The sequence below is a fragment of the Electrophorus electricus genome, chromosome 9 (assembly GCF_013358815.1).
Source record: "Electrophorus electricus isolate fEleEle1 chromosome 9, fEleEle1.pri, whole genome shotgun sequence".
NCBI classification, from domain to species: Eukaryota; Metazoa; Chordata; class Actinopteri; order Gymnotiformes; family Gymnotidae; genus Electrophorus; species Electrophorus electricus.
In genome coordinates, this window is record NC_049543.1 from 5910745 (window position 1) to 5922500 (window position 11756).

An 11756-nucleotide genomic window follows, 5' to 3' on the forward strand; every position below is an offset into this window, starting at 1 on the left:
ATCCTCAGTTTTTAAAATTATTATTTTTATTTATTTTTTTGCTGTTGGGAGAACTGAAGTGCAGCCTTCAGGTTATCGTCCCTTCTTAATGAGCAATTATGTCCTTTGTTTCTTTGTAGAGACTGAATAGCATTCCTCATGTCCTTAGAAGAAACAATCCAGTGGACTACACTTACTCAGCTACTCCGTTTATGTACACATCTAAATCAATTACAGATGATTATTTAGTGTTTGCGTTTAATTAGTGATTCAATCATTAAATTAGTTATTTGGCAAGGGCTAAATAAACCTCACTAGTCTTTGCTGAAATCAGAGACCGTATACACAATAACTGAAATAGGTAGTGCGGCGATACGTCGCCATCTACCGACATAATAAAGGAATAATTTCAAACTAAATTTGTTATTCGCCAAGGAGCCATAATTTCGCAAAAGTATGGTATTGAAATGTCAAGCAAAAATCTTTCTATTGGAGAAAGATACAAATATGTGTATATTAATCTTCGCGGTATTCCTTATGTGCAATTGTCGGTGTGTGAGAATTTCTTCTAAACGTGGCGTAATACGTCCTCCGCGTCAATGGCCTTTTGGTTCTAGAACAATTTCATCGCTGCCATGGCGTGTTTTGAACCCTTTCTAGTTACTGGACCCTTCTGCGACTATTGACCCATATACTTAAGTGCTCAGTTCAGTCTTAACTCAGTATGCTGATTTTAACAATTATTTTGTTTGAGTGGTTACATTTGTTCCCCGGTATGGATTCCGCTTTTCAACAAATAACTCTTTTCGGACATTAGGCCTACTTAGTGATTTTTGTAGCGAATACATATTGAAAATAGTATTAACAATGGTGCTCTGCTAAACCAGAGAACCTACCGGAACGTATTTAGGCCTACTACATATTACCTTGTTATATGGCTTTTATAAACAGGAAGTGTACTTGCATATTGCCCTTCGTCAGTTTGTCAGATTTTTATTTTGAATATTTAGGGTAAGCGTTTGTATTTCCAGCCTCATGGTCAAACGCTGAGCGTTATTTAACGAACCTGAAAGGTCCTTGCCTCTCGGAGCCCAATCCTCTCGCTCGCCACTGTTGCGTCCAATCGTTAAGGACAACAGAATACTATGGCAACAGAGTTCATGGAGCCACAGCCTTAACAAAAAATTAGTTCAGGTAGATTTTATGAGGACATCTTGCTTTCTTATTGTCCTTCCTTAACACGTCTTCTTCTCTAACAACAGACGGTCCCTACAAATCACTAGGTCAAAATCAATGCTACCCGTAAGTAATTCATTGTAGTCAGTCCAGACATGGGGGGGGGGGGGTCGACATTAACTGACAAGAGGCAAAGTAGGATACAGTGTTTATTCTGGTGCGTCTAGGTTATATGATTTGGCAGATGCAAAAGTAATTATATATAGAGCTGTCCATCAGCAGCAAAGACCAACCTCTGAAATAATTACTACGTCTTCAAGGTGCAACATAGATTTCAAATGCTTTAATATTCAATTATAATATTTTCCCCAAATGATAAACCCCCTCCCCTTTAAAAAAAAAAACCCAAAAAACCCACAAGTGACGGGGGTGGGTGGGGTTGTTAAACCTGTAAGCAAAATTCACAACAAAAATGTTCGCATTGATTAGAATATTACTTACAGAGGAGTTTAATACATGGAAACATTTCATTAACAAGATTAATAACCACCAGAATTCTGACATTTCATTTTACATAAAAAAAAGGGAAGAAAAAAAAAAAAAAAAAAAAAAAAAAAAAGTTGTGCACTAAAAAACCCAAAACTCAAGAAGGCAAAACAGGCAGGGTTAACTCGAGAGGCTGAAATTAAAAACTTTTTTTTTTTTTTTTTTTTTTTTTTTAAATTTAAACCTTCCTTAATTGAACCACAATTACAAAAAACAAAGCTGTGGCAAAGAGCACTTAAAATTACATAAACAGTTAAGATATATTTTTGTTGTTTTTATTGTACTTTTTTTAAATATATAAGTATTTAAGAATATACCGCAAATATCACAACTGATCCCCAACAAAACAAAGCTGCACATTAAACCGTTTATTCATGAGTAAAGGCACACAGATCAGACAGGCTGAACACAGACTTGGCTGAAGCTAATTTACAGGGATTTGCTGTTTTATTTATTTATTTTTCCCAGAAAAAGAAGAAACAAAACAACACAAAAAAAAAAAAACCCAACCAAAAAACAAAATGGCCCATTCTCTGCTCAAATGCCCAACATCCTCTAAAGTACCAGACACTGCTGAACCATCACAGGATGGCACCATGCTGGAATCACACATGTATTACATGATTAGGCAACAGCAGTAAAAGGCCAGTGAACCACTGAGCATGTCAAGGGAGGAGTGCTTAGCTGAAGCCTGAGAAACTCGAGCATCATTTCTTCCCCATCACTTCCACTGTATCTAATCTTCTGCTGCAATCTGCCAGATTCTCATCCTCCATTTTGCAATAGTTAAGTGCTATTTTACTCTTTATTTGCATGTTGTTCCGTTTACAGCCAAAGCCTATTTAGACCTCAACTGTTTGTTGCCGTCTCTAGGCACAAGCATGCGATTCGCCCACAGCAGGTAGGAAAGCAAAGCTCTGTTTGGCGTTTAGTAAAATAGGAGGGGCATGTTTTTCTGGAGTGAATGCCTACATGGCTAGAGGCTGCCAGTCTCAAGCTTTGCTCTTCTAAAATCGAAACCGACATCATGATTCTTAGGGCTGAGTTTCTCTCATAGAAATCTAATCGCCAAAATAGCTTGCTGTGTGAGTAAAAAGAACCTAGCATGGAAAAACGCACACCCAAAATATACAAGTGGACTGAAAACAGAAATAAATCATAGCAAAAAAAGAAGAAAAGCAACACTACATAGGAAATGTAGGACCATGTAAAGTAGGATATAACAAAAACCTGAGAGTTCCTTTGCGGAATTCCCATAAGTGTGGCACTTCCTTTTCTTTGTATAGAAAGCTTTAACAGTCATGCAAGGACAGTCTTATTGACAAAAGGCAGGAGGGACAGGGAAGAGTTTGGAAGAAGGGAAAGCAAGAGTGTGAAATATACCAGAAAAGAAAAGGAGAGCACAGATGAGGAGGCACTGGATTTTTTAGGTCATTAAGTGTTTCAGTAATAATGTTTTGTGGCGAGAGATAGCCACACATTACCCTCAGAAAATTCTATACCCTCTCCCATCTGCTCCCCCCCCACCAGAAACGCTCAACTCAGAGCTCACATCCACTGGTAAACCCACCCCTCCCTGACCAACACCAGCTAAGGTAATGCCCTGCCTCAACCCCGCCGCATGGGCCAGCTTCTACCAACAATATGGACAAATATAGTACACATTTGTCCACGGTGTCAAAATGACCTCAAGAGGAGTCATTTCTTTGGCGCTTGAGCTCAAGAAATTTGTTTTCAACTGGACACCAATCTAGAACATGATCGAGGGGTTTGGGAGACTAACGTACTAATTTAATCCTTCTGAGAACTCAATGCTAGTCACTGCTGTACCTGTTATCTTTCCATAGCCTGGAGACAGCTAGAACCATGCATCATGCAGGAACCTGTTACATTACGCTAAACACAAGACTAATTGATTGGAGTAGGGGGAAAGGTATTTTAGTATTTAAGTATTCAAGAGGAACGTGGAAAAGTTCATTAAAAGCCTGTGAGTGGCACCGTGGCGGATCGAGAGTCGCACCCTGTGGATAAACGTGTGTCCACTGCATACGTGGGACAGCAGCAGAGGCCTGAGCCTCAGGGGCACTCAGAAAATGGCTTTACAGACGCTTGACAGAAAAAGGCAGATTTGTAAGAGTACGACTAACAAGAAGCTAGAATAGGAGGAGGAGAGCGTTTACACCGTCACAGACTGTTACTAAAGCTTAAGACAAAAGCATGACCAGCAGGGAGAGCTCATTGTGAGCGCCAACTCCACAAGCACCTGGCCAAGCCGCAGAAAGGAGGCACACACAGAGGTGGTTGTTTTGGATCGAAGAAACAAGGATTCTGGTGACTGTAGTTTTTGTCTTGGGTTCAGCAAGTAGAAATGGACGATGATGATGATGATGACTGAGAGGACAGAAGTGCCAGCACAATCAAATCCAGCGCAACACCTACAAAGACACATTATAAATGCTTTCATTACTGTAATTCATTTATTAAAGTTACCCACACCACAAAAAAAGTGCTGTAAAAGTTAAGGGGCAGTTTGGTAACATGATTCTTCTATTTACTTGAACTGTACTAGGTGTGTTGTACCTGGAATCAGTGTCCCTTAACTCCAATAGGTGTACTGCACCTGCAGTAGGTGTGCTGTACCTGCAGAAGGTTATGGTCTGTAGCCTGGTTGGAAGCGTGCCGTTTCTTCAAAGATGAGCTCCTTCAAAGTCTCTTTGGGCAAGTCATCCAGCTCCATATCGAACTTGAACGGAGCTTCTGCAACAGGCTGGTCAACAAACACCACACCCCCCAAACCGCCTTTAGATGATGCACTCATTCTCAAAACCAAGACCAACAGGCTAAAGACGCTGATGACTCCTGACAGACGTGATTAGTGCTGTGGCACGCTAAGACAAGTTAAGAGGATCCACGTCTCCAGGCTGCTTCTGCAGGCCAACAGCATTCTACCCCAGAGGAGCAGGTGTGGTCCCAGTCTAGACTCACCTCATCAGTGGGATCATAGTACTGCTCCAGGTATGGGTGAGCCAGGGCTTCCTCCACTTCAATCCTCTTATGGGGGTTAAAGGTCAACATCTTGTCCAGCAGGTCCAAGGCTACAGTCCGAACCACACAGAGGAAGAGTATTAGTGAAGAGCGAAAAATGCATTAACGTGAAATATCCAAGCGTTTGTTAGAAGAAAGCTACATGAAATAACACTGAATTCTATTTGAAAAAACAAATCATAAAACAGAACAAAAACTGTACCCTGTTCTACTATATAAATCTAAAAAATAAAAGAAATAAATAGTTATAATTTTTTAGTGATAAGAAAAAAAAAAAAGGGACAGCTTGTCCCAATATGAGGGAGGCGACCTCTGACCTTTAGGGTCAGCATTGGGGAAGAGGCGGTTCCAGGGCACTTTGCAGCGCAGTGGTAGGGACAGCAGGTAGTTCCTGGCTTTGATGTTAATGATGCAGTTTAGGTCTTCCTGAGAGGGAGAGCCAAGGATACCTGAGAGAGAGAGAGAAACACCTTGAGCATTTGAGGGTTAATGGCCTGGCTCAGGGGCCCAACAGTGGCAACTTGCCAGTGGTGTGGTTTGAACTGGCAACCTTCTGATTACCTTACCTTAACCACTGATCTACCACCGCCCCGACTTGCTAGTGAAAATTACAAATAAGCAAGGAATAGTCAAAGAAGGAACGAAACAGGGAAGGGTCGACATGTACCATTATTGCATCATGTGACATAAAATTAGCAAGTGCTTCTCCTTTCTGTTTCCTGCGCTTGCATAACTAAGAGAGCTCCACCCTTCGCAATGTGCTTGCCATAAGCACTGCAGACAAATTCACACACATGTTTTTTTCTTCTCCTTCAGAAAGGGTCATTAGAGTGATGGCACTACAATGGGCCATCTCACACTCAAGCCAAATAAGACTACGGGGGTGATTATCAACACGGAAACATCTGCTTCTTACAGTCATGGCCTGCATCGTGGCTCTGTGTGAACCAATCATCAAGTACATTAGATGGTGCTAGGGTCAGGCTGATCGAGCCCTTTTGTACTGAAAAAATACCATCACTCAACATAAGCTAAGCAGACAGAGACAGAGAGAGAGAGAGAAATACAAGCACACCCGTGCTTGCATGCACGTACAGTAACAACACACTCCAGGTGCCCTTGTAGGTGTAATTGGCACATGTGCAGTTGAAAAGCCAAGCTGTACAGGTCAGGTGCCCCACACAGGGGGTCTGGCCTACATGCCATGAGCAGCATCTCGGGCAGGAAAGCGCACAGTGACATGCTGATGAACCAGAAGGAAGAGGGGAGGAGCAGGTGAGCTGCCTGATGACTCAGCGCTTTTCAGCTGATAACTATCGGATGCTGATTTACCACTTCATGTGCCAGTCACACCAAGAGGCCTCTCGTTTCAGGCCCAAGGCAGAAATTCTCGGCTTTACGGCGATATTGTATTCCTTGCTTCCTTGCGGTAATTATTCAACTGAACAAGCAAAGACAATGTGGTTGGAACTACACGGTTTCACCCGAGGATAAACAGACTTAGTCATTAACATAATAAAGAACGTCATTTCGTGAAACCCATTACAACAATATTATGGCCTGTGTCAGACACAGTCACTCAGGAAGGTAAAATGGGAGTTCTAGCTGCTGTAGCAACAAGCTGGCTGTTTGGTCCAGTGGTCAGAGCACATGTTTATGCTTGCAGGACCTGGGTTCAAGACTGGATACAGTCATTTCCTTATATCCTAAATACTTTCAATTGAAAACTGGGTTGCAAGCTTACTATTTAACCATTACAAATCCATTTAATTCTTTCCAAGTCAGAACTACCCACCTAAAATGTGATTGAGTTGGTCCAGGTAGTGTTTCCCAGGAAAGATGGGTCTGTTTGATAACATCTCTGCCAAAATGCAGCCAACTGACCAGATGTCAATGGACTTGGTATAACCCTGCAAGAGAAAAGGATGTCTTTCAAAAGCCACAGTAGTGAATGTAGATGTTCTTTACCTCACATTTGTAAAAGAGATATAAAGAGGTTTTTGGGACAATAATAAACAAACAATCCCCACATACTTCTACATAATTCCACACAAACCTAAATGCTTCAGAATTTGAGTCCAAGCATTCAATGTTGCACCAACTTCAAATAACATCTTTGGCATCCATCTCGCATCCTTCACACTTATTCATGGAAAAAGTTTAAGACAAGACCCGATTTGACAGACCTGAGATCAGTGTGTACTTCACAGCTCTATCTAGGCCTGCCAAGTTCTCTCTCTGGGATTTAAACAAATTTGAAAGATAACTTTCAAGAAACTGATTTCCAGTTACTGTGCCAATCTTTCAGGTTTTGGTCTGCGTGCGCTTTGGATTGTGGCGCGTGTCAAGCGGTGAAGAAAAGCAACCCTTTCCCAAGTCACAGCTTCATCTGATCAGTGGATGACCAAACTTGCATGTACACAACTGGTGGTGGCCATGTTCCTGCAGTTCTGGTCCTGGACCACCTGGACGACCCATTTAAACTTTGCTGTTAAGCTCACAAACCAAGTGCCAAGGAGTGACCTCTGCTTGTTCTACTGCGTGCAGAGACCTCTAGGAAAATTCATGTCTCACAAACCTTTCAGAATTTGTTATAAAAGGTTTTTCCATCTGGACGAAGGAGGAAATTTACCATGTTAAAAACAATGTATTCAAAACCAAGATTTCTTGATATCATCTTCCCCAATAATGCATCTTGCCTTTGAGTTGAGCATGATCTCCGGTGCGCGGTACCAGCGTGTGGCTACATACTCTGTGAGGAACCCAGTGTGGTCGTGGTCTGGGTCAGCTACACGGGCGAGCCCAAAATCACAGATCTGCAAACAAAAGTGTAGGGCCATGGAATATGAAGTCCTGGGCAGTGCCAGTACTTCCGCATATCGTATTTCAAAATGGTGCAAGGCAGATCAATAAAGAGCACTGGGCTATCAGTTAAACCACATAAATCATTTGCAGGTGGCTCAGATCATCTCAGGTTGATGAGAAATAAAGGTTAAGGAGTGAGAAAGCTGAGCACTGTCCAGGAATGTAGACGCGTGCGCACATATGCGTGTCCTTTTTACCTTTAGGTCGCAAGTGGTGTTGAGCAGCAGGTTGGAGGGCTTCAAATCTCTGTGCAGGACGTTGGCTGAGTGGATGTACTTCAGCCCGCGCAGGATCTGATACAGGAAGTAGCAGATGTGGTCGTTGCTCAGGTGCTGCGTCTTCAGCAGCTTATACAGGTCGGTCTCCATCAGGTCCTGTACGATGTATCTACAGCGCAGTCAAGTCAAGGCAAGGCCATGTTGCGTTCGCTTTTACAGTAGATTCTGGTGTAAATCTGTTTCTGCTTCTGGACAGGCAGGCAGGCAGGCAGGAACAGGACTAGGCCATTTGATGCGTTACAGTTACCATGATTAATTATGTAAAAATATGATTTTTGGAGCATCTCTCAGGTGTTGGCAGTACATTCAGAACTGAAAGAGCTCTGTGTTTCATAAAAACTAGAGTTTTGGACTGATTAGAGTCTGCAAACAATAACCAGTGATGTAAAATAAGGACTCATAGTAACAAGGAGCTGATTAGATGATGGCTCATTATGTCTTGATTTAGTTAACCGTTTAAAAAATAAAGTTTCAACCTGTACTTTCTTTCACCATTTTAAAACAAAAGCTGTTGCATTCTTTTCTTAGGTTTGGTTTTTAGCACTGCTGTTTGCAAGGGAATTATATCTGATCAAACTAGTTAGCCAACATCATGAGTTATGAAAACGCGTCAAAACTAAGGTTTTGATCAAATTCTAGATGATGGAGAAATAAATAAATAAAAAGAAAAAGAAAAAAAGTCAGAGAGAGAGAGAGAGAGAACACTGCCCACCCGGCATGGTCAAGAATGTGCTTTCAAGCCACTTTAACGGCATGCAACGATGCGCGATCCAACCCTTTTCAGCTGCCCGCCCACATTCAGCAGGCATGCTTCACCCCCCCAGAGGAGCAGGGGGAGGGTCTGGCACTGTCTGCCCGAGCTGCAACATCCTGAACACGAAACTCAACACACAGAAGGCAGGGAACAGCAAAGGCACACGCTCTTCCCCAGAAGACCCTCCACGCTGTCAGCAGCTTCTGCGCTAAAATTAACTCTTTACTATGGCGTGCGCTGCCTACACAGCCAATACACTGCGGAGAAGAGGAAAACAAAAAATGCCAGAAGTGCGTTACGGAGGCCGGTCAAAATGGCAGAGGACGGCCGCAGGCCGATAGCTCTGGCTTCCTTTGATTGACAGAGGAATGTAAATCGGGGGGGGGTGGAGTAAAGCATTGAATCCAGTGTCTGCAGTGGCGCACTCACTGATATTAGAGACCGATGTGGTTTAATCAAACTTGAAAGGCACAACCAGCCAAAAACCAGGAGACAAGTCTGTGCGTGTGCGTGCGTGTGTGAGAATGCGCGCAGACGTCCTTAGCGGAGCCCAGTCGGCACACGGGAAGGATACACGTCTTTCATCTGGTCGATGGATGGGGTGCGGATGATGTCGTTGATGCCAATGATGTTCTCATGTTTGAAGCGGAGAAGGATCTTGATCTCGCGGAGTGTGCGCTGGCAGTAGGTCTGGTGCTCAAACGGGCTGATCTTCTTGATGGCTACTCGCACTTTGTTGTCCCGGTCGTACGCCGAACTGAGAAGAGCAGAGAACACATGCAGTGCATCCTGGTTATGCAGGGAATCTGTGTTTTACAGAGTAGGAGGACAACATTGTTATTTACAACCTGAACAGGTTTATTTACTAATGGGTTGAATTCCGGTGTGAAGGATTAAAGATAATTAAATATGGCTTATAACACCTGGCAATCGGTGTTCGCATTGTAAACTTCTCAACAACAGGCGGGAGGGCAGAACAGGAAACTGGGGAACTCTGGACAGGTCGAAACTGAAAATCCAGAGTTAAGTAAGCAAGCGGCCGTTGCCGGCTGCTCCGACAGCATGGGCCACGGGTGAAGGAGAAGACTATGGTGGGTAGCGCTCAGTCGGGGGGGGCCGCACAACAGGCCTCACTGCCTGCCTTTCTCCGTCTCTCTCAGTCAAAAGACTGGTCTGGGTTGCCATGGCGATTCTGTTCTAGTAAACTAGAACAGAAGTACGTATACACCCAGTCGCAGCCAACCTTCAGTTCCTGCTTCTCTTTAACCCCCCCCCTTCTCTTTTCTGCCCCTCCCTCCTGCCCCTCACCCTCTCAGAACCGCCCCCCCACTCATGCCCCGGCGACGGACCAGCGATGTTGTCTGAGAGTCAGGCAATGCGCTCAGCAACCTGTTTACTCAAACCACAATCTCAAAGTCTCCTTCAACAGCAAACCGCTTGTGCAACTTTTTGGCTGTCGCTGAACTTTCTTAAAGTTTGTTCACCAAAGCTGTGATGTTACCAGCCAACAGTGTTTGGGGCCAAACGCAACCAGGCACTTCATAAGAATACGTCACCTCCAGATGATGGCAAATAAAGTAAAGTAAATAAATAATGCATATTCACTACAGGTTATGAGGTCAGAAGAGTCGCATGACCTTCTGACGAGACACCTGAAGCATCTTCCCTCCTCGCTGTATTACATCATGCTGCCATTACAAATCACATTTAGTTTCATGTTTAAAAAAGGCAACGTTCATCATGTACTACTGATTGCATTCTTGGTTTGCATGTGAGTGACTAAACTGTAATAAACAGCTCGCGATACATGCGATGGCTTTATGGCTCATAACACGCAAGTCCAAAAGAGCCAGATCTTTGTTTTCGGTAGAAAAATCTCTCATTTTACTACCATAACACACAGGAATTTTACACATTTGAATACTACACAATGCACCTCAGTAGTTATCAGTCTGTTTACGTGCTTCTCTGTCCCTTAACTGGCCCATGAGAGGTGTCTAGGAGGGAATGCCTTCCAAGGATTTCAGCTGTTATTCATATGGATATATGCACACATCCTATGACTATTGATTTTACAAGGCTACAGAATTACTAGACGTTTATACAGTGTGCGCGACATTACTCAAAACATGGCCACACCCTTGACGCGGGAGACTTCACCCAGTTTACACACCATGCTTCCTTAAACAGATAATACAATTATTATCTACTCTGTCTTCTATAAAAAATGTGACTCTGTACCCAGGTTGTGTGATATGAAGAAAATGGTTATACTGTGATATGCCTCGGGTGATTACTAAAAATGTGAGAGATGTCTAAAAATAGACCTATTTTTACCGAAATTATTGTGTATTATTTTTACAGATTCTTTTTTGTGTGTTATTTTTACCAAAATTATTGATTGATGTGATTGGTCAAAAGCTCCAGAGAACACAAGCACAAGATGGTGCTTGGCGTTTTTTTATTGTTCTGTTTTGCTACAGATGAGGGCCGTACAATATATCCCTTGTCAATCGATATCTCAATACTGACATCCTAGATTCTGATATCACAATGGGCAGTTATTTTAGCACATTTGTTATCATGTACTACGACATCCTGACCAATCCCAGATGCTCCATTTCCATCGTCACAGACTCATTACATTGTTCAAAAAACTTCTGCTTCATTAAACACTTAGCACTGTTATTTTACATTTAAAATCACATAGCTGCCCCTTGACCCTTTACCTACTGAGTTTTTAAAATACATGTTCAGCTTACCAGCAGATGTCTTCAGTCACTACAGCATGGACATTACCTGCATAGGCTGGAAACAGCTGTCTAGGATCGTGTTGAAGAAATTAAATCTCGGCCAGTCCGTAAACCAATTATAAGCCAAGTTTCTAAAACCTCACATTTCTTACTTCAAAGCATCAGGCATTATTTTGCAGTGCTCGATTCTCTACTACGTAGGCCTAATCTTTGCATTGGGTGCTTCCATCGGTATACAGACAACATGCAGCTGTAATCCATCCATAGTAACGTTACCTCCATCCATGTGTATGCTTGTGTCAACCACACTTGATTACTACAATGTTCGCTCTTTTGACCTGCCCAAGAGTTTAATTTCAA

At 42.8% G+C, this 11756-nt stretch overlaps 1 protein-coding gene across 2 annotated transcripts in view; it reads right to left on the reverse strand.

The window, feature by feature from the left end:
* Positions 1-1351: 1351 nt before the first annotated feature.
* The window catches only part of mapk1 (mitogen-activated protein kinase 1), a 21758-nt gene continuing 11353 nt past the window's right edge, over positions 1352-11756 (reverse strand). For both annotated transcript variants that reach the window (XM_027023161.2, XM_027023162.2), the window contains exons 2-9: positions 9218-9400; positions 7809-7998; positions 7446-7562; positions 6542-6656; positions 5064-5195; positions 4687-4796; positions 4342-4468; positions 1352-4136 (exon numbers count right to left, since the gene is read on the reverse strand). In XM_027023161.2, the coding sequence (XP_026878962.1) occupies positions 4352-4468; positions 4687-4796; positions 5064-5195; positions 6542-6656; positions 7446-7562; positions 7809-7998; positions 9218-9400 (964 nt within the window). In that variant the 3' untranslated portion in view covers positions 1352-4136; positions 4342-4351. The remainder of the gene's footprint in view (positions 4137-4341; positions 4469-4686; positions 4797-5063; positions 5196-6541; positions 6657-7445; positions 7563-7808; positions 7999-9217; positions 9401-11756) is intronic.